The sequence below is a fragment of the Montipora capricornis genome, chromosome 2 (assembly GCF_036669925.1).
Source record: "Montipora capricornis isolate CH-2021 chromosome 2, ASM3666992v2, whole genome shotgun sequence".
NCBI classification, from domain to species: domain Eukaryota; kingdom Metazoa; phylum Cnidaria; class Anthozoa; order Scleractinia; family Acroporidae; genus Montipora; species Montipora capricornis.
Window position 1 is genome coordinate 5,757,393 of NC_090884.1, and position 23,625 is coordinate 5,781,017.

Sequence of the window (23,625 nt, forward strand, 5' to 3'; positions counted from 1 at the left end):
GGAGATAGCGAGTTCCCCCCCCCCCCCTCCTCCGGGCGTTATCTACCTTTTGACCAACTGTGACTTGAAGTACATGAATGCCTCCGGATTAAAATATTCCCACATCTACACGTAACGTATTCAAATCGAATTTGCCCGTCCACACCTAGCCGGATTCGTTGTTTTACAGGAAAAGCTGCGGATTAAAAATATCGGGATGTGTGTGGACGGGGCAGTCATATTCGCCATTGTCCGAAATAAAGGGAGCGGAAGGTGAAGAGGAAGGAAACTGACTGTAGAACAAAGCGTTGTGGCCGGAATCTGCATTGACACACAAAAGCAGTAGTTGATTGTCAACCTATCAGTAATTTCCACGCAAACAAGGAAGCATTGAGAATCCGGTTTCTTAACTCCCTCGTGTTGCAGACTGAGGTAAAATAACCGGTGTAGATTATAAGTGCAAAATGGCACAACAAGCAATCAATCAATCGTGGTGGCCTGAGCACTAACTCGATGGTCGCAAATAGGTTCCCACCTTGTTTAGGGACTGGACATGGCCTGGTGACAGGAAGTTGAAGCAAAGGACAAAATCACTATGAGAACAGTAAGAAAAGTCGTGGACAAAGGTCTTTTAATAGTTGATTTTATTCCTGACGGCACAGGAGCATCCAGTCATACGAAACGAAGAAATTTGGTACAATTTTCTAGACTGCAATTGCATGAAATTACAAGTATCTTTAACTTAATTTTTTTTGTGGTTTATGCTGGGCGATCAGGGGTTCCTGCACACACGAGGGAAGGGAACGGCAGGCTCTTTTTTTCAAGTCCAATGAAGGTTGCTTTCACAGTGCAGCGAGTTCGGAATCGGCTCAGTAACGGTTTGAGCGACCATTGTGAAAACATTCATAATTTAAAGACGGAAAATCATCCGTAGTTACGACAAGAACGACAATCCAAAAGCACGGGATGTAACAATAGGGAATTTAAGCAACAACGAATGAGAAAACGAGAAAGTGACAAAGTTGCTTCACGGTCGCTGTAGGCAATTTTCTTTTAGCAGTCGCGTTAAAGGGGTTATGCCACGTTATTCCAGGGTGTTTGGTGGAGGGGGAATTTAAAAGTTTATGCCGATTTTAAAACTCGAAAAAGGTAACGTGGATTTCCTTTCCTAATAAAATCATCGTTCTAAGCAAAACCGGCCTTAATCCAGGCGATTTCCCGGGCCATAAACTTGAAAAACGTCGGGCCGATTTTTTTTAAGATTACCCAAATGAAATCAGTTTCAATCTTGTTCATTAGTGTCCATCCATGCTTCCATTTCCTTTTGTTGTTCAACGGTTTCATTCTACGTTTTTGCATTTCGCGTGTCGTGAAATTACATAATTTTGTGTGACATTGCCCCTTTAAATCACAAGGAAAATATTCTGGTTACGAAGAAGAAGAACATGACGAAAATAACAAAGGTTTTCCTGCCCGTATCTCTTTAGGTGATTCTGTTACGAAAAGGATACGCCTTCAAAAGCCGAGAAAGAACGATTTATGCAAGAAATACATTTGGTATTTATGCCACCTAACTTCGTAACTAGAGTATACTCCCGAGGTGAAAGGAAGACTTTTAAGGTTCCCTGGAATCCTCTAGTACATTAATTAAGGCTAATTTCGGATTCCATTTCTTCACAGCTAAAAGGTCGTTTCTCGCAATTCAGTTTCTCTGGGAAGTTGTAGGCGCGAGAGCCAAATTAACGAGCGACTAAGCCGCGCCGAGAATGGGGAAGGGCGTTGTGATGTGAGGTATTACACAGCGCCTCTCCCCATTCTTCGCGCCAAAAATTCCGCCAGCTGCGCGAAAAACTTTAAATAACAATGACCCAACCAAGTTTCCTGAGCCCGCGAGACTGAGTACCCCCAGCAAACCGTTGTTTTTAACGAAAACTGCTGGTCAGCAACCTGATTCTGGTCATTGCTGTCTAAGGTCTTCCTAGCGACGCAGGCTAGCGAAGTTGAACCAACTGCCATGTACAATGTAACTGAATCTACAAAGCATCGTTCGTCGTTGCTTTAAATTCCCTGAAATTGCATCATATAGAAAACACTGGCCACTGGTAGCCCATGGGTCTTTAGGTTTTCGTCCATGTGTATGTGTTGATTCTTGGGCATCAAGGAGTCAAGTAGAGAATTTCTTCTCCATTTGCGCACCAAGTAGCCTAGTGATCACGTGCAATGCAACTGGTTATCACGTGTTTGCAATACTTTTGTCATAAGCGGCGTCGTAAGCAGCTATGAGTCCCTTTATGTAAGACAGTTTTGAGTGTAACTCTTGACATTGCTTCTTCATTTGTTGCCACGAAGTATCCTATAAATAAAAGATGTCTTTAGTTCATGGTTAACAATCAACAATGGTTATATCTCAAGCCACGAGCCCCGGTGGCCCTTCACTCGGTAAGAAAACATTGTACATTTCAGAGTACGATGCTCAAATTTTCCCGCGATTTGCAATGATTAGTTGGCCAAGAGGCTCGTGACATGGAGTCATTAGGGAACTTAAGCACGCGCTTTTTTGAGACGCAGACGGCAACCAGAAGTGAGCTGTTTTCCCTTTTAACTTGTCTTCACACAACCACATTTACATTGCTGAGTATCGTTTCTCCATTAGAGATAATTGGTACAAAAATCTGGGAGACACCACTGTCCTGGCACGCGAAATTTTCTCTTCCGGTTGCCGTCCGCGTCTCAAAAACGCGCGTGCTTAAGTTCCCTATTACGGAGCTTAAGCACGCGCGTTTTTGAGACGCGGACGGCAACCGGAAGAGAACATTTCACTTGCCAGGACAGTGGTGTTTCCTAGATTTTAATACTAATCATCTCTAATCGAGAAAAGATACTTAGCAATACAAATGTGGTTAAGTGAAGACAAGTTGAAAGGGAAAACAGCTCACTTCCGGTTGCCGTCCGCGTACACGCATGCTTAAGGTCCCTATTAGCCAATCAACGCACAACGTCTGTTTATGTAATCAATGCATACATTAAACCAATATTTCATAAGACGTACCTTCTGTATCTTTTCATAAAGTTCTAAAATTTGGTCATCTGTGCTCTAAAGGAAGAGTAAGACAATATAACAATATGTACTTTAAGTATTCTGCTTTAGGAAGCTTAAGTATAAATGACAACGACTACGAGAAAATCGAAATATAAGACTTATTGTCACAATTTCGCAAATTATTTCAAGTGTTCAAGTTTTCCGGCTAATGAATTATAAACCAACTATTTAGGAATCAACCCTCTATGACCGGCGCGTAAGTTGAGCGAGAATTTTAAAAAGTTATCGCCGAGTGCTAAGTCCTAAATAGAAAAAATCAGACTTGGTTACTTTGCGTCGTTGTTATAACAAAACGAACAAAACTTGCACGATCCCGAAGGGCGATTGCAATTTGTAGTCTTTGAAAAAAATTTACAAGTGATTACTAACTTCTTACTAACCGAGCGCGAGGGCCGTACTGGGGAATATTGGCCCGAGGTCGTGGCAGTACGGACCGAGGGCAGCGAGGTCCGTATAAAAATGACCGAGGGCCAATATTCCCCAGTACGGCTCGAGCTAGCTCGGTTAGTAAGTAGTTTATTATATGGCTTTTTAATTACCTTTTGCTTTGTTTTTGCAAGCCCGTAATCGGCCCGTGGGCATTACGGGAGAATAATGCCCTACAATTCAGTCACAATTAGCCAATCAGGGCGCGCGTTATATCGGCTACAAACACAAGCCATATAATAATTATTAATAATATACATAAAAAACCTCAAGATTGAAAGCAGAAACAACGCACGAGTATCACGGAATCATGCAAAAACTTGGGCCATCCAGGGCCCCCATTTGATCGATTATCTGACTTTCTTTGCTCATTGACCAATCAGAATGCTTCCAAGTTTATTACTTCTTTTTGCACTGAATTGAAAGATTGAAAGCAGAAAGAACGCACGAGTATCACGGAATCATGCAAAAACTTGGGCCATCCAGGGCCCCCATTTGATCGATTATCTGACTTTCTTTGCTCATTGACCAATCAGAATGCTTCCAAGTTTATTACTTCTTTTTGCACTGAATTATCTCTTTTCTGCACTGTGATACCTGAAAACTGCATTTCTCTTAGCGAATCAGAATGGAGTAATTTTTTCATGCATATTATTAATTTTATAACCCATCCACCCATTAACTTTCATATCAAGGGAAAATCGGTCGTAAACTAAGTGCTTGTGTAGACCAAGCTTCGGTATACTTCCTCCGAGACATTAGAAATCTTTAAGAAAAGGCAAGAAATAAATAGCAAACCTGTCTTTCCACGCTCTTTTCTGGATACTGTTGCCGTTTGCTTTGAAGCTCAGTAAACTGTGTTGAAATGGAATCCACTTTCTCTTTCAGCGCTTTGTAAATGTCATATTCGGCATTGAAGTCGGATTTGTACGAACAACGCTGTTCATATGTAGTGATTGGCTTATATTTCCTTCGGGAAAAGGAAACGAAGATTTAATGTTTTGGTAGAGAAAGTATTTCTTTAAACCACACTGGAATGGAGATGATGATGGCTTTGCACAGTAGCTTTTCTTTATAAATATTGAAATGCATTAAAATAAATTGCAGCTTTAAAGTTCTCCAGTGACAGACCAATACACTGGGCTCATTGTCTCAGAGCTAAAAATCCAAAACAGTGGCAGTTTTGTACCCGAAAGCTGCAGCATAGCATTCAGCCCTTAGCAGATAACAGAAGGCTGAGCAGTTAGCATTATTAAGGTATAACAAAGTTTGTCCCCACATGAAGAGAGTATAAGCTAATTACTCTACTCTACTTGTATCTGCATGTAGAGCACTATGGAAACTACCCTCGACTTATGGCTGTTCTTGCTTGTGTGACCTTATACATCATAATTCCATGCCAGCCCCAATCGCTGGAGAGAACAGGCTAGACCTCAATCCAAGAACCCTTGCAAATTATTAGTAGTCATAGTGTGTGGGTTTTAAGCATTTCACAGTGACTATTATTGGCAGTACCCAAGATAAGAAATGCACTGCCACTATTACTAAAATGAGATTGATTTTTTTTCTCTTCTGAAGCGACTTTTTAAGACATTGTTTACGTTAGCATTAACGTTTTAAATACTGCAATCACAGTACCTTATAAAACAATAAAGAACACTTACCTCATGTATTCAGGGGAATCCAAATTATTGACATCGTTTAACGAGTTTTCTGTTCAAACGAAAAATTTAAAACCACATGAAACAAAACTTATTCCACAACACACTATGTGGGGGAGATAGAGATATAGATGTACTAGATGTGCAAAGGGATGAGAGAGGCAGAGGGAAGGAGGAGGAGTAGAAGGAAATGGAAAAGAAAGTAACGAAATGACTGAAAAATTGAAGGCCTCAAAGAAGGAGGGAAAGGAAAGGATCATGAAGATGGCGAAGGAATAGAGCTTTTTGCAGATATCATACAGCCGCCACTTTGATTTCTACTGTTTCAAAGAGCAATTAAGGGATACCCAGGGGGCAAATACACTTTAATTTGCCCCCTCCCCCCTGTGTATCCCATGTCTTTCCAAACAATAGAAATCCAAATGGCCGCCGTATCTGCAAAAAGGTCTATTAGAGATGGGTAAACAATTAGAGTTTCCCACTGGCTGAAGCATGAAAGAAGCAGGAAACAGACTTCTCATGCTGGGGAGCCTGGGTTGTGGCACACGTCTGGCTTTGAGACATGCGCACTTAGCGTATGCAGTTTTTGTCTTTTGCCGCCTTAGTGCAAGCTCTCTCCCACCCACCCGGTGTAGTGGTAGATGTAGACATTGCGGACAGTGTTTAATAGTGACAGTTTAAAGCCAGGATTAGGCCAGTATACAGTTGCGAAGTTAATAATTTGTAATGGTAGTTGTGTTGTGTTGTGTTGCACTTTGCGGTAGTAGACATCTTGGCAACCCAGCATGAAAAAAGACAGGAGGGAATGAAATTGGCAGGTGTACACATGAAGGGTAGATACAGGTGGGAAAAGAGAAGAAATAGGGAGAAAAGCAGGAGGTACATGTAGAAGAAGGAAAAAAAGGGTAGGGAGATACAAGCAATGCAGGGGGAAGAAAGGCGGGAGGTTCGAGGGAGGTGTTCAAGAGATAGGGACTTACATGTAAAAGGAGTAAACTTTCTACACTATTTTTTAAGTTCAAATTTCATGACTTCATGCACTCCTCATCACTTCCATGGCATGACAAAATGGAGAATGATAATAATTTTGCTAAAATCCAAAATTGCTAAAAAAGTCTGACCAAGCCACAAAAATAAATGCGTTTTTTCACAGTGCAATGCATATCACTCCCACAACCCACATCAAACTCTGCAATGTTTGTTTCATAAGGCGTAAACATTCCTGAAATACTCAAGGTGTTCATTGTTTTAAAAGTTTGCCAGTAATCTCTGTCATGGGTTCGATCCTCGTTAAAGCCACCTGAATGGTGTCGATAAGAGACAATTGCATAAATTGTCCTTTCCGTTTCAGTAATCTCTGTTGCTTCCCAAAATAATTGAGATGGCAGCTAACCTAAGTTTCCGGATAAACTTGACTCTACAACTTCTTTCTTGATGGGAGGTGACACCTTGTTGCTATGGTTTAGGCTAGTCTTGGATGACTTATCTACCCCTGAACTCTTATTTACAGATTCTTTCATAACAATATTGTTGTTTTTGTTGATGTGAGCAACACATTGCTTCTTTGAAGAACTTTCTGCATTGCTTGGACATATCCGCTTCTTAACTGGTTGTTTGTTTACCTGAAAGTAAAGTAAAAACAGATCAGAATCACAATCGGGAAGCGGGAAACTATAACAAATGATGTGTGAGCAACACAAAATAACCAAGTTTACACTTTCCAAACATTTTTTAACAGTTAAAACGAATTCAAAAGCTTTCTGTTTTGACTATACTTATGAAATATCCATTGGAATCAGAATCTCGAGAGCAAAATTTAAAATTGGGACAGAGACCTTTAAATACCGGTACTTCATTAACACTTAAAAATACTGACTTGAACTTGCTCCTCATGACAGACCACATCATGAAACTACATGAAATGGTAGCCATGCAACAACTGGTACTGGTATTCTTTGATGGTAGTAGTGGTGAAGGAACAAGAAATGAAATTTGAATCCCAGGAAGGATCGAACCAAACCTATGCTCTGCATAACACCAGTCACATGCTCTAGCCATTGAGAAACAAATAACCCTAGTGAGCTAGGTTTTCTAATATCTAGGTTCAAATACAAATGTACAAGCGTTGCTATGGTCAGCGGGTATATCAAGCTATAAGATTTATAATGTAGCTATTGATTGTGAAGCTGTTGATCGTGGTAAATTGTGCCAAATGCATCCATTTCCAAAGGCCACAACAGACCCAGCAACTACATGAAGCCTAAACAACAATTTATATTTTTATTTTTTCCTCCAGCTTCTCAGTGGTCAGGAATCCTAAATCCTTGAATCTGATTGGCTGATCGCACCGCACTCCAGCAGTCCATAATTATTTTTCCATCCGGACTCGGAGTACGCACCAAACCGAAAATTTCAACTTTAGCGATTTTTCAAGCTCTTTGTAACAGCATAAAAGTGTCGTAAACAACATAAAATGTAAATATGAATGTGTGAATAAACTTTGACTGTGTATTGCTTTGATTTGAAGCTCATTACTCAACTTTATTTCAAGCCGTGGCCGTGCACTGCTTTTTCGTAAACATCAATTTCTGTCATGTAACAGACATTTTAGTCCCTTTCACAGCAATCCCGTAGAAAAATATAAAAACACATTTGCTGGCCTAGGTTAATCCATATTGGGAAAGACTGTGCCCTTGGTCTTGAGTATGGCCCTGAGCCGCATACTCGAGAGTTCTGGCACAGTTTTTCCCAATACAGACCACATCGGTTCCAAGCAAATAACATGTATATCTTGCAGTTTCATCTTTCATTGGCTAATTTCCTGTACCTTCACTATTGACACTATACCTCACTTACCGCCAGCAATGCAACCTCAAATTTGCTAAACATCACTGACAATATTCTGGCAACACTTCTAAATGAACAGTACTGGTCTACACAACAGCACAAAAAAGTCAGGATACGGGCCTTTTTAAGGGTAAGATATCCATCTGTTTACGTTTTCTTGAAGAACTGCAAGGAGTGATCAGTATGTGAATTCTCCTCACAATTTCAATAAAATGTCAGCCAGACAGGTATTGAATATAAAGATAATTATCAGTTTAAGAGGTCTGATGTTAATACAACAATTTCTCGTAACTACCCAACAAAGAAATATATGGTACTAGTATGTTAAGAGAATTAATGTTTTGATCTTGGGAATGTAAGGGTTAAGGGACACTGATGATGATTTTGGAGATGAAAGATGTTGAAAGTTTAGGATAAAGGAGACGTGACACTTTATATTATTATCATAAGGAACATTCATCTAACTATTCTGCTTGTCATCACAAATTTCTGGGCATATCAAACATACCTCAGAATTCTTAAGAGGAGAAGATGATGAAGATACTAAGCTACTATCGTTCACTTCTGTTTTCCTGATAAAAAAGAAAAGAAAATCATCATTACAACAATTAACTGGAAAGCCAGTATAATTTTAGAATTATTTTTTACAGAAAGTCTTATAACTTTTAAATTATTTTTTTGTGTGGTTGTGAAGCCAAAGTTGGATCTGGTGGTCCCACAGCAAATCTACTCACCTACGCAACACCTGCTTTTCAGTCTCGCTGTAGCCTGGCCACGTTTCAACCTATGATTTAAATTACAAGAATGAAACTTAGGAACTTATAAACTTGCAACGGGGCAGTATAGGGACAATGCTCCTCACTACTCTAAACTAGTGGACAAATCATTATTTTGAACAGTGATTTGGCCATGTTCACCACTGCAGAGCTTCATGCCAGCATGGCTCATCAAAAGAACCCGGGATTCCCGGAAACTGACAGTTGTTAACCAGAATCGTTAACAATCGCTTTGGATTGCAAGTTTGTCATTGTGAATGTGAATTAAATCATGTAACTTGAAAATGGTTAAATTTAACACCTCAGATTACTGTGCAAATTACCCAACACTATTAAGAGTAACACATACAAGTAGATTTCACTCTGACTGTCTAATGCCCATGACTGTCTAACGACCCCACAAGCAAAGCGTCACTTTAAATACTTTTCGTGTATAAATGAAGATTATTGATTGATTGATGCCCAATGATCTTGTGCATCAGTGAGGGCCGATACAGGGGTTGAATGGTTTTAAAACCTTACTGGAAGGAAGAAACCAGTAAGCCACTTCAAAGTGAGGTGAAGTCGAATTCAGAATTAGTAAAGGTAAATCCATTTCAAGGTCAGGGCAGGATTTGATGCCCTAGCTAAACACTTACAAAAATAGCCTTCCTGCCCCCTGAAAAGACTCTCCAACACAGAAAAAACAGTTCTTGCAAACTACATGTAATTTCACAAAAATTAATAAGAGCACACTAGAAAAAATACTGTTTTTGCACCCCAATTGCACCTGTAGCCTCACCTGTATTTCAGAATACAAATGCTTTAATAATCGGTACTGATTATCAGTCATAACAGCCACCTGTACAATAAAAATAATAATCAATTTTGTTGTGGTCATCCTGATAACTTTCCTTCAGTAGCATGTACGGTAGTTCTTTATCATAAATTATTTCACATTTTGGGAACATGTTGTGCATCCAACTTTTGTGTCAATTACATAACAGGCACCGACTTTCCTTCACTGAAAGATAAATGAGATGGGATGGGCTAATTGAATTTTCACAAAATGTTAATCTGTAATCATAAACTTCACCTGTTGTAGTATTGTTGTCAAAGCATTCCTTTCTTTTCCTTTCACTCCATCTAAAAAGATGAAAATTAATCATTCTTTTGTCCTTGATTGTTGCAATATTTTACACCAGTCAGTTATTACCGCCAAGAAAAGGATGCGGTAAATAATTTCATCAAGACAGTGATGTTTACACTTGAAGCTTGTGGGGTTGTTAACAGAAAGAAGAACTTCAAAGTACATTCATTTATTCAGTATTTTATACATTAAGGGACAATGGCCATTGACAGTCAACAATAAGAAGCTGAGTCCCTTTCACAGGTCGACTTCCCAAGTGTTTACCCTCCCAACCATGATATACCACAGAGGACATATAGATCGACAGACCACAACACTGGGAACTCCAAGCCCAGCACTTTAGAGAGAATAGTGTGTGAGTTCTTTTATGTTACACAGGGTTACGAAAATTGAAGGGTTGTGAGACGGGGTCTATGGGTAATCTTCCTTATCCGAGAAGACAAGAGAGTCTAACCATTAGATGTCACTACAAAGGCAGCACTTTCTAGACCCTTCAGGAGTGATGGTCTGAATTTTGATCTCACAACCTCCTGCAGAGTACTCCGTAGTCCAATGTACAACCACCCACTGGTTGGATCAGTTGAAAAGCATGAAAGCTTCCTTGAAGGAGGCAGCCAATTGGCTTTTCACAAATTAAAGGATGTCAGATTTGCATTCAGGGTCACCAAACACAACTTCAGTAAGTGGTCAGCACGAAGTTTGAATCTACAGCATTTGCAGGAAAATCTATTACCATTGCAGCAAGCCCATGCAAATGAAATTAATCAGACCAAGCCCCAGTTGTTCAAACGTTGGATAGCGCTATCCACCAGATAAATCACTATCCACTGGAACTCAATTGGTTTTCCTAGTGTTTAACCACTGGATAGTGATTTATCCGGTGGATAGCGCTATCCGACGTTTGAACTGGGGCCAGATTTGCCACACTAAAATTCAAATACAGGGCTGGTCATACTACTGTATAAGGTTCAAGTCCCTGAGCAACCACATGTATGTTGTAACTTATATGGTGCAACCTTACTCAACAACTTGTCAAAACCCTTATTGAACCCAACCTTGTTGTTCAGCCCACAGTCCCATAACCTCTGATTAGTGGTAAAACTAAACATGTTACCATAGTTAATTGAGGGGAATGGTTTGGAAGCTTGGCAAACATCAATAATTGAAAGGAGCAAACAAAGATGCCAAGATTTAGATTGGAAAGTCCATGACCGTGCACAATCTTTTGTTTTGCGCTGATACACTATGCATGAATTACTTAACCAACAACTTTCTATTGGTTACATGTAGTTCCTCAGTACGGAGTCAACAAATATTGTGTTTTGTGCACGGTCAAGGCCAAAAAAGAGAACAAAAACATGCAATGAAGAAATATGTTGGGTTTCATAACCATTCCCCTCCATTAACTATGATATTACTAACAACAAATAATATTGTAATAAATATTATAAGTCATACCTTTAGTAAGTCTAGATATCAACTCAGGTTTCTTGTAAGGTCTAACTGCTAATAAATGTATAACTCTTTCTCTGTAAAAGAAGAAAAAAACGACAACTCGAGATGTGACTCCCAGGTGCACAGTCATGTGGAATTGGCTCGAAGGCTTCTGACAGTTGGAAGTACATGTACAATTCACGTAACTAACACACAAAAATGGGAACTACACAAAATTTGGTGAGAAGATCCAAGCAGTGTAATATTTCCAAGTCCACAAATAAGACTTGAACCCTTGCCCTTAGCATCCTACTGGGGTCAATAGGGTGGTTCCCTAACTCTTGGTCACAGTTCCTCAAAAATGTCAATTCAACGCGACCGTGGACAACGCCAACAATTTTGTACTACCTCCACAATAACACATGCATGCAACAATAACTAAGTAATGCTTCCCTTTCTTATAGGAGCCGTTAGCCAAACAAATTTTAAAGCCTATTCCCCTTATCACATGACATGGCACAGTGTGATTATCTCCTCAAAAAAATACATTTCTTCCCACCTGAAGCAACTGGGTATTTTGTTGTTTTTTTCTCAAGATTATTAAGGTACATGGACATGAGGATAAACTTAGCAGTCTTTTGTCCTGTGATACGGTGAGTCAGGCTATTATATGTTATGTACACTCCCAATAATAATAATAAATAATAATAATAATAATAATAATAATAATAATAATAATAATATTGACAAAAAATTACTGCTTTCTTGACTATGACATTGTTCAAACCGTTTTGGCATAATTATCAAATTAATAAGGAACAGGCCCAGGGATTCAGCCTGTATAATCTTGGTCATGTATCAAAATACGAGTTCTGCACTTCCTTATGTAATCTCTCAGTAACATATACAATATGAGTGGCAGATCTGTATCACACTTACAAAGTCAAGTTGACGTAAATACATACGACTCATTAAACATCAGCATTGAAATGTTTTTGGTGATTCAAGACATTTTAACAGGGAAAATCAAAAGAAACCGTTATGTAAATGAAGAAAAATCTGTATCAGATACCCAGATATTGATTAACGAAACATTTATTTCATTTCCCCATCATGAATAATTAATGAATTTTATAACCATATACATTTACAGTAGTTTAAGGTATCCATGCTTTAGTGTATGTGTAAGAAATCAATATAGGCAGGAACATGTTCCACTCTCATTATGTAACTGTCTTTCATCAAATTGAATACTCTTTGTTATTTCACATCTACTGTATAACTATACAAATCTCTGTTCTTTTGACTAAAAGAGTTACAGCTAAAGTAATAAAATAATCTAACATGATTTTAACCACTGTTCAGTTATTCCAAATCCACATAATCCCTGAACCCAGAATTAATGTTTCCAAGTTAGAATTTAAATTTATGACAGTTCAAGATTGTTTTGAAACCTTGATGAAATATTTACAGTGAAAATGGCAATTCAAGAGATATCCATGTACCTTAGTGATTTGCTGGTCCCATTAGAAACTTTTATACCTGCCCCACATTTAATTTGCCTCTTTACAGCTGAAAGCACATTCAAACTATTTTGCTGTTTGTATGCCGGTAAAACTTTGGAGATCTTTTTACTTCCTGAAACATAGGAACAAAGATATCAGTGACCAATTGTCCAAAACTAGATTAACACATGACCACCTGAGAGGAGACTAATTAACAACTATTGTGGAGGTGGTAGCCAGGTAAATATCCACCACTAGCCGACGACAATGAAGTGAATAATTGTTTTAGTATATAATGGTAATAGGATTGAGTGGAGTCCAATTTGGTCTGTGATTGTCAAGTGATTCACAAAATCGGACGACTGCATAGCGGGAGTCCAATTTGTTTAATAGCGCTTTCCACTAATGATGTCATGAAATTATAGATCCCCAAGTGACTCAGACAAACAAAGTTCAGTCTGTAAGAGTCACAAGAGAAATGAGGCATAATGTTCTCTTCAGTCTTTTCGGTTTTAAGTGACGTCGACCGTTTTCTTGGCTCAATTGTTGGAAGAAAACTACAACAATACACAATTGAGCAGCTAGAACGGGTGTCTAAAGTGTAGGAGGTTGAAATTGACGGGCAAACGTGACGACATTTTCAGGCGTATTACAAAGTCTCGTGCATTTTTCAAAACTAGAATGGGAAAAATTTGTTATTTGAAGCGGTAAAGCTTTCCCTTTTATGAACCTCACATCAGGAGCTTCTGCTGTGGGACCTTTTGTGGAGCACAAATATATGTTTTTCCCAGTTAAGAATTCCCAACTTCAATCGATTAACCATGGCTTACATTTCTTGATGTCTTACGATGGTTTTGGTAGCGGTATGAAGACTTTCTTTCATGATTTCTCCAACTCTTTGAGAGATTTTGGCAATTTATGGTCATTTATCTGGATACTGTGAGTCCGATTTAGAAACCAACTCCACAGATTTGTAAAGTTTTCTTCTTCTTTCCTTTACTATCGCTTACCTCACTCACACATTTCCTTCAGTAGATCGAAATGTTTGTCTGAGTCTATGCAGGGGGCTCATGTGACAAAGTCTATTTTTAGTAATAGTGCAAAGCGCTATTACAAGTATGATTACAGACCCAATTATACAACATGAAGTCCTGTTACCAATTAATCATAACCATTACAATTTCCGAGAAAATGGTTATGATTAACCCTAAAAAAGTGAGATAATATAGGCACAAAAAGATGATTTTGGCTCACTTATTCCTGCAACGATTACAATATTTTTGGTCACAAATACAGCGCAAGTTCCTTAGGCATGAATAGCATGGAGTATCTTAATTTTTTTGGAGTTTGAGTGACCAATCAGAGCACACCTTCAACGCTCTCCACTGTTTTAGTATAATTTATTACTAATAGATTTTACTCTGTCTCTTAATGCCAGACATTTTTTCTCATCAATGGAGGACTCTTTAGGGGTAAATGGGTTAACAACATCTTGGCCCATTCCTACTTGAGTTTGAGACTTATTATAATAGATGTTTGTGAAACAGCACATTATTTTACTTGTTGAAGGATGCTGCTTAAGTTATGAATGAGTTAAAACTATTTTAAATTATTTACTTACAAAAACAGGTTTCCACAGTATTTTCATCCTTCAAGTTTGACTTTTACTTTAACTTTCCTCCACCATAACATAACATCATTGTTCCAAGAAAAGCTTTTTTAAGAGCAAAATTCCAGCTGTGCTTGATAGTTAAGTGTGAACTATTAGTGGCTTTTGAAAAATTGGCTCCAGTTCGGTAAAATACTGAACATTACGCTTTTAAACACCCTAAAAAACATAGAACTTGCTAGAACAGTACCTTTCTTTGGCATATTAATTACTTTTGTGCTGAAAAAAAAAAAAAAAAAAAGAAAACACAAAAAAACAATGTAAATACATATTCCAGGACTCGGCAAAGTCTCTTTTTAACTTGTGGCTGAACTTTCTGCTTAGCTGGCCTCATACACCACAAGCCTTTGTAGAGACATCAATAGGATGGGACACCAGGGACTTCATCCCCTACTCTTCTCGAATAGTGTGTGGGGGTTCTTTAGCATCCCACAGGGTACTTGTGAAGATATACGGTATTTGTGAGACAGGCCTACGGTTTATAGTCCTTATCCGAGAAGACTTGAAAGTCTAACCATTTGCAGATGAAATTATACATGTCTTTACAGGCAACACTAAAAGTTCTCCTCAGTTATTTTAAGATCAAGAGTGTTGATCCAGCAGGGGTTCAAACCCAAGACCTCCTGTATGACAGCCCGAAGCTCAACCAACTGAGCCACCGGTGTGCGGTCATATAAAACTCATTTCACTTTTTTACAATGTACACTGCACATTGTAAGAATGTTTGTTCACAGTCACACTTTTGACAGCTTTTTTTAACAGACTGAGTGTACCATCACATGCACTCATCTAGGAAAAAGATAACGGTCGACACCGTAAACATGAATGTTTTCAGAAAAGCAAAGTACTTCAACCTGTCAAAAGGTGTTACTGAGAGTTTTGGAATATAAATGATTTTATTCCTATTAATGAGAAGGCTTCCCAGCAACGAAAAATTGAAAATTGATGTTTCCTGCCTGTTCATCCATACCTTACTCCCTTCCTTTCCTCTTCAACCTCCTTCATCCTTTGTTGCGTCATCTGGTAACTGTCATCAGTGGCTCTGACATTGATCTTGTGTGTGATGGCACCAACAGTTTGAATGTCTTGACTGCCACCAGGCTGCTGTATACAGTCCATCCCAGCTGACTGAAGCACAGAGCAGTCCAGCTTGAATTCAGCTGTGTTTTCATCTCCCGAAATACTTTTACTGAGGGGTATTGATATTGACTGAAAAATATACAAAACAAGAAAGAATACTATCTTGATTTTAGCTTTCCTCGTTCAGAAATACATAGACTGCTTTTCAGTGTTATTAGGGCCCGTAACCTGTCACACCTGTTACAACTGAGCCAGTCAATGTTACAATTTGTACAGGTGATGGTTGCTGTACAACGAATATTCACACAGCAAATCAAATTGAAATTTATTTATAAACATTTTCCTTCTGAAGAAAATATAATTATTGCTGCCTTGTGTTGTCTGTGTTCCTGATTCTAAGACGTGTTTTTGGTAAAAATCCAAACATTAATTTTTCCGTATCTTTATTTATTGAGAAGTTTATCTTTTTGCCCTCTTTTATTTTCATAACTTTTTGATTGAGATAAATATAAAATGCATCTCAGAGTGCAGGAAAATGCATTTCAGAGGGTCTAATTTTACTTTAATTTACTTTAATTACTTTACTCAACTTAGAGCGGTTTTCAATTGAGTGTCGAAGGTAATTAGATAATTACTTTGGTTTATGATTACTTCAGTCAGTGATTGGTTCAAAGTTCTCGCGCCATTTTTTCAACCAATCGGAAGTGAAACCAAAACCAATCGTGACTCACGCGTGCACATTTTCCCGCGCTTTGTGTCGGCTACGTGTAATTACTTCGAGTTTTGATTGGTTTGCGGGATTGTCTCAGTCCTTTTTGATTGGCCAAAGTAATTACTTTGGTTTTGGTTTTACGACACTCAATTGAAACTCGCTCTAATTATACAGATCTTCACATAATACAAATTGAAGATAAATTAACAATTAAAATAAATAATAAGATCTGAATAATTAGGTAAGTTTACAAAGAATACCAGGACTCCTTCTAAAAATAAACTGCCTGAATGTACCACAAATAGTATAAAATTTAAAAACTGCTGGGGGGAGCATACCCCCAGACCCGCCTAGGGGCTTAATTTGATAGGTCAATGTCCAGGTATGTTGAAGAATTTTTGACCAGGTAACAGTAGATATTACTTGAAACACTGAATGAAACAGGTTCCCTTAATTCAATTTTACTTCACTTGATAATATTAATACTACTGGCAATATTGTGCCATTTATGTATCATTGGGTGAGATCACTAATGGGCTAATAGCAGCTGTCAGCAGAGCCTGTACACCGATGTCCAATCCAGGGGTTTCGTAACATAGCATAACTTTATTTATACTCGAATCAATTGGAGCTTGTTATTTAGGCTCCTAGCATATACAGCTAATGTGTCGCGTTAACAAATAATTTATGAAAATTGGTTGAGAAGTAAAAGAACTCGAGTCAAAAATTGGCTAAAGAATAAGCGGAGAATTTACACATTAGGAAATTGAAAGAAAGTAAAATTAATTAAATGATCTACAAATAAATAATAAAACTAAATGGTATGAAAACGAGAAGATAAAAATCTATATACAGCACTTCAGTTATTAAAGTTTTAAAGTAGAAGGGACCTTGTGATAGAGTAAAGCGGGCACCCCTATAATTGTATAGTCTGGCTTTTGATCTTGATAGTCTGGCTTTTGATAGCTTGATAGTCTGGCTTGATAGTCTGTCTTTTGATCTTGACTGGCTTTTGATCTTGAGAAATGGCAGGTACTGTACTCAACACGGACTGATACTAGTACCCACATCCCAGCTTCAAATAAAACCCCTGCCAATCTCACAAACAGATTGAATAACAATACATTATTGTACCATTTATGTATCACATATATCATGTTGGTGGGCGAGATCGCTCATGGGCTGATAGCGGATGCCAGTGATGCCTGTACATGCTAATGCCCAATCTCATCCTTAGTTAGATTGATTGTAAAAATCATTTGCATATGTAAATAGAACATGCACTATTTAAATGCAGCAACATTACCATTCTCAGAAAAAAATTAGTATGGTTTAGAATATAAAGAGATTGTTGTTATATTGTCTTGTACGTTTCATATTCATATTTAATCTTCCTTTTTTTATTTTTACATTTATACTTTTTTGTTGATTATTTTATTTTATTTTTTCTATTTTTTTTATTTTCGCGGAAGGTTTCCTAAAGAGATGTACGGATGATAAAGAACATGATTAACTATTCTTATCAAATTATCAAAAAAGGCAGGTCAAAAACTTAGCTTAGCTTATTGACTTCTTCAAATGTGACAAAAATATGCCCCCCTGAACATATTTTGGATTGGCCAATAAATGACACTCGTCCAATTTAATGCAATTCAGTATAGGCCCTTGAATAATAGAAAGATCTAGTGAGTATTGAAACTGTACATTCAGTAAAATTGCCAGTTTTTAACCCTTCCAACTTCAAGTCACTCCTTCTCAGATGTATAAAGATATTTATTGGAAAGAGGATACTTTTTTTTAAAGGGTATTAAAAAAATAAAAGGAAAGCAGAAGAAGAGAAGGAGTTCTCTTGAAAGGTCATTAAAAAATTTCTGACAAGATGTTTACTTTACTCATTCTCACAGATGAAATGGGTCAAAGTATTTGCAGAATTATGGCAGGAATTTTTTCATGCCGCACACAAGCATATGCACCAATTGGTTTTAGACCAAGTTGGCGTTTTGCAAACAGTGTATTGTCAATTTAAATGTATATTTTAACAAAATCTCCTTTCACGGGCGACTCAACACTTGTGTGGTATGGAGATGAAAAGCTTACTCTTAAATCTGTTTATCTATAAGGGCCTTCAAAAACTCCGAAAAATAGAATGCCTGAAAAAATAATATTTCGGATATTTGGACAACTTTTCACATCAACCCTTGATTAACAGTTTGTAAAAGTTTGTATCTTTAAAATTTATCATCAGTCATGATTTCAAGTCGAGCTCTCTCTTGTTGAGTTTACTAAGCCATAATATGCTCTGTCATCTGAATAAAACCAACTTGAAGAGTAGCTAAAACTATCACGACTAAATACTGCGACCAAAAGCCAAACGACCGACAAGGAAATATGTCAAGGGTTGTTTTATTTTCTTTCAAAGAAAATGAAATTTAACGCTTCAACTGATTTAGTATAACATTCGTGAAATGATGACAAAGTCAAAATTGAAGATCAGACTGTTCTATGTTCCTGCTCGCTAAATTTGAAAACAAATACTCGATGAACTCGCTAAATAATTTGCATTGTAATTCAAGGGAACTAAGCTTTATATCAAATATGAAGAACGTGAACAACAAATGATCACAAATGATAGCAAACTTTCAAATAACCAAGTCCTCGATGTTCAAAGGAGCAAGGGTTTAATATTATAAGGCTTCAATCTAAACAATTTTGATGAACAAGTTTAATATATATATAGGAAATATTGAGCTCACGGATTAAGTCGAATAGTCAAATCTGCCCTGTTTTCTATCATGTCTGAATTGCCATCTGGTTACATAATTAATTCATTCTCAACTTGGCTCACTTTTTATTAACCGGTAAAGCCAGGGCAGAAATTAAGCTTAATAGCTAGAGAGGAACCGATAAAGAAGCGAAACTGTAGCGAAATCTATATTAAAATGAATACCCCTTGAAATCCTGAAAATTTGATCGTAGGTTTGCGTCTTGACAACACCTGTTAAAGCACGACAAATAAGGAACAACAAAAGCAATTAGCAAAAATCATCGAAGGAATATCATAGAATTGATGCCTTGAATCTCACACAATAAAGTCAACGCTATATCGCATTCGCTTAAGATATCAAACCCCTCGAAGCATACCTCGCCTGACTGATACTCTTCGAGAGCTCGTAAACAAGAATCTGTCAATTTTACATGGACTAAAAGCTTATTATTGCTTGCGTCTGTCCGAGATATAAGGTTGTAAACAGAATTGGGTTCTAGCACAACAGCCATAGCATCTTTTCTTCCCACTGAAAACCTAACCAACCCTCAACCATCCGAGAGCAACATCCGCTAGGAAATGATGGTTGCGCCTGTCCAATAAATAGAACCAAACACAACGGATATGACCTAATATGGTTCAAAGGAAGTGCTAACCTCACGATCGGGAAGCATCGAGTTGAGGCTTCAACATGTGCTTCATTCGGTATCAGAGCGAACCGGAAGTGCTCGAAGCTTCGTTTTTGTCTAGAAACCGGAACTGGACGTATCCAAGAGTGATAGTGACTTACCGCGTTCGGTTCAATTGTATTGTCGCCTTACAGTTACAGTACAAATACTGAAAATACTAGACGCAAAAAAGGTAATTCGAATTTAGCTTCAATTCAAGTCACATGTGGCAGGTAATGAACTCCTTCATATGATAATTAGCCACGTGCTTCAGTTGTAGTTGCTGACTTGGATGATGACTAGCGATTGACAAGTATCCTTAATTTTATATCTGGACGGCGAAAACGGAGGTTTTCGAATACGACTGACATCATATTCTTTTGTATGCCTCACTTTCCCGCACGCCAAGACGTAAACAAAGCCTGGCATCAACAAGGCATGTTTAGATTACCCTTTTCAGTCTCTAGTGTGGACGGCCGACTACGATGCGAAAACGCTAGTGTGGACGCTTTTTTAAATCCGTTTTCAGGGATCCGGAGGTTTTCGAAAACGCGTTAGCGTGGACGGGGCCTTATGCCTTCGTTAGGGCAGCGTTGTCTCTTCGCTGTAATGAAGAGCGAACGCTTGAAACGTATAAAAAAACAGCATTACATAATGTGTCAGGATAACTCAGCTAGTTGAAATGAAAATGTTGAGAAGAATAACAACCCGCGGGTTTTCCTGAAGGGGGATGTGCAATGCTTCTTTTATCTTGAGCTGGAAAGATATGGCGCCAATTACATGAAATCAGTCGCTAAAACTCGAGACACGGTTTGTTATACAAAAATTTGGTTTTATCAACGGAGTTGATAATGTAAATTGGCCACCGTACAGAGATTCTAACACGGTTTGTTTGTTTGTTTGTTTGTTATTTACACACAGAGGACAGCCACAACACCAGGAACTTCATCCCCTACTCTTCTCGAATAGTGTGTGGGTTTTTTAACGTCCCACAGGAAACTAATGACCATGGAAGTTATTTGTGAGCCGGGACCTCCGGCTTATCGTCCTTGAAAGTCTAACCATTTGCGGATGTAATTACAAAGGCAGCACTTTCTCCTCATTTTTTTTTTAAGACCCTGAGTGTTGGTCCGGCCGGAGTCGAACTCACGACCTCCCGCATGGCAGCCCGGTGCTCAACCAACCGAGCCGCCGGTAATGCTCATCGGCAATTTCCACAATTAGAAGCGTTACTCAAGTTCAATTTGTTTCTGTCTGCAGAATGATTTAGATAACGTTTATTTGGATAACGCTTATTACGTGGAATGCCGAAGGCATCCACGTCTTAAAATCGGGCTGGAATCTTTTTTTGTTGGTAGTCACAAATGTGCATACCCCACGGATATTGAATTAACTTCCGATCGGGTGGACTGATTTATATTCCCTACGGTATAACCAAACTTCCCAGCCCCGAGGAGAATTCCTATACTTCCCACGCCATCACGATTTTTCTCTGCTAGCGCGTTAGACCACTCGGCCATCGTGACACACTTCCGTCAGATTGGTGAAAGCAAACATTATAATAGAATCTTTCCGCCCGTCATGATTGTTTCAGTATTAAACTATTCGATAAAGTGGATAGATGCTTTTTCTTTGAGAAAGGCAAGCTTTAAAGGTAAGGAGAATTTTCTACGTTATTTCTAGATCTTGCTTCGTACTTGTGTGTTCCACTGTGAACATTATTATTTTGCATACAACGAATACTTCATTAGAAGCATTTTGCATAGAACGAATACGTACTCCAATATTTCTTGGGAACCAGTTTGTTCGCCGTTTTGACGTAGAAAGAAAATAAAAAAATAGCTTTGAACGGCCAAACAAGATAAAAAATGAAATCAAGTTTAAAAAAAACGAATTAGCTATCGCGGTCACGGGGACTTCGCAGCCGTCCCCCATCCAAGTACTAACCTCATTCGGAGGAGCTTAACTTCAGCTGACACTTGGACTAGCATCAACGATTGTGATCTTTATGTTAAATTCGCACATAGATCTTGTCGAACTTTATAACAGTTGAAAGAAAAAAAAAAAGCACTAACAAAAACCAGGTGTTATGCCGTCATTTTGTCACAGATGTATCCTTTGTTTCGTGAGTTGTCAGTAAACACGCAAGGTATAACTTGATCACAGGCGGCCGCTAAAATCGATGTCACTTCCGATTTTGCGATTTTACTTGTATGACCAAAAGTACGATAGAAAAATTGAACTCTGATGGAACGTAACAAAAATCTCCCGAAATGTTTTTCGCTGATGGCAAATTGTTTTATTCTCGATCGACACTTCCTAAAACTTCCTTCGCAGCTCTCCTTAAAAACTACATATTAATATTTATTTACTTTTTCGTCAATATTTGTTTTGCATAAAGCAGGCTAGCAAAATCTGTACCTTGCTTTGTTCGCATTTTTGAGCGTTAAAATAGAATTTTTGGGCGTATGTTCCTGACAGCAAAAGTCGCATATTTTAACGTCCCCCATCCAGATACTAACCCCGCTGGAAAGGGAAAAAAAAACTTTAGTAACATTGGTCTTGGAAAGGTGTCAGAAGCTCAGAGTACACGCTTAAGCTTGTGGTGAAAAAGAAGTTGTAAATGATCAACATATCGGCTTTGAGGCCAAATGTTTCTCGATTTCCTGTTATTTTCTTCAATCGTTCTGGGCTTAGTATTTTACTGAACCACATGTCTTCTTAGAGGGTATATAGCAAAGATGTCTACCATGGCACCGTAATGATTTACGATACCAAACAATGTCGTGTACTATTAGAGCTACATATTGTGCAAGGACTTGAATCTCCTGGAAAAAACAAAACGCCGCTCAGTTGACAGTTATGGAAAAAAACACTGTCAAGTTACTGCACTACCGCACGCAATGCGTTCTTACTTTAAAAAATATCCCGTATCTCCTCAATTCTACCCCCCCCCCCCCCCCCCACCTCCAGACTAAAAATCCCGTATCCCCACAATTTTTTTACCTAATTATCCCGTATCCTGATCGCTTCTCGGGCTTTTGGCTAAGATTAGTTTCTTGGCCAAGGGCTGCGGTCAAGTACTATTGTACAACGTACGGTACTTTTTCAGTGCCGTAAGGGGCAGGCACAGAACAGTTTTGGCTGTTTGTCTGTTCTCTCGAAAACGATGACAAGGGTTTTTTGGGTTTTTTGTTCAGCTCGAGTGTAGAATCAGGACGAACTGTTGTAGTTTCTGATAACTATTTACTACTTGTAGCTTTTGTTGAATTTTGAATCGATGATAGAGAGAGTTTTGGCGATCTCAATCCGGACTGGACTACTGGATTTAAGGATTTTTCTTAACGAGATTTCAAGTTATTGTGGAACGTTTGGTACCAAGTTACTGAAATCAAGATTATGGAATTGTAAAATTAGAACTTTGGACTGGACTATACAACACGCAATTACGGAATTTTTGAGCATTGAGAGAAATAGAGCACGGATGTTGTCTTCTTGTCTTCGCCACGGCAAATTTATACAGTTTGCAAGGAACTAAACCAGGATTACAGAACCAGACGTCGATTACAGGGCCCAGTTGTTCGAATGCCAATTACCTTAATCCAGGATTAGCGTAAACTTTTGTTTCATGTTTTCAACTTTTTGGTCACAGTTTCCTTTGCTTATTTTTGTTTTTCAAGATTGACTTCTTCTAATGTAAAGTTTTTCTGAATATCAGCCTTGAACAGCATTTGGGAGTAGAGGATAAAACTCGTTTTAAAACCCAGTTTCTGAACAACTGGCCCAGGATGATAAGTTGTTGAACTGTGATTTGTAATAAGTTTTTCGGATGATTTAAGGCTGATCCTGTAATTTTTGGATGAAAGGAGTTAACG

At 38.3% G+C, this 23,625-nt stretch overlaps 1 protein-coding gene and 1 long non-coding RNA gene across 2 annotated transcripts in view; one reads left to right on the forward strand and one right to left on the reverse strand.

Annotated features, from left to right (window-relative positions):
- Window positions 1-606: 606 nt before the first annotated feature.
- LOC138038615 (RNA polymerase II elongation factor ELL2-like) lies at window positions 607-19,663 on the reverse strand. Its single transcript, XM_068884596.1, has 15 exons — window positions 19,460-19,663; window positions 19,266-19,313; window positions 15,497-15,735; window positions 14,717-14,745; window positions 12,858-12,990; window positions 11,377-11,447; window positions 9,865-9,914; window positions 9,571-9,630; window positions 8,748-8,797; window positions 8,522-8,585; window positions 6,560-6,788; window positions 5,170-5,218; window positions 4,304-4,475; window positions 3,029-3,073; window positions 607-2,332 (listed from the first exon to the last, which is right to left on the reverse strand). The coding sequence occupies exons 1-15, from the start codon at window positions 19,592-19,594 to the stop codon at window positions 2,213-2,215; spliced, it is 1,494 nt and encodes a 497-aa protein (XP_068740697.1). The 5' UTR covers window positions 19,595-19,663; the 3' UTR covers window positions 607-2,212.
- A 1,591-nt stretch (window positions 19,664-21,254) lies between these two features.
- LOC138037723 (uncharacterized) overlaps window positions 21,255-23,625 on the forward strand; it is a 2,425-nt gene continuing 54 nt past the window's right edge. Inside the window, exons 1-2 of the long non-coding RNA XR_011130082.1 lie at window positions 21,255-21,404; window positions 23,010-23,625. The exon at window positions 23,010-23,625 is cut by the window's right edge and continues 54 nt beyond it. This is a non-coding gene — a long non-coding RNA (uncharacterized lncRNA). The remainder of the gene's footprint in view (window positions 21,405-23,009) is intronic.

Bases quoted from the DNA above. Each gene is read 5' to 3' on its own strand.
- LOC138038615 (XM_068884596.1), bottom strand. From the start codon at position 19,594: ATGGCTGTTGTGCTAGAACCCAATTCTGTTTACAACCTTATATCTCGG. The intron at 8,798-9,570 runs GTGAGGCTACAG...TTTAAATCATAG, and splicing joins ATTTGTATTCTGAAATACAG to GTTGAAACGTGGCCAGGCTA. The intron at 2,333-3,028 runs GTACGTCTTATG...TTTTATTTATAG, and splicing joins TTTATGAAAAGATACAGAAG to GATACTTCGTGGCAACAAAT.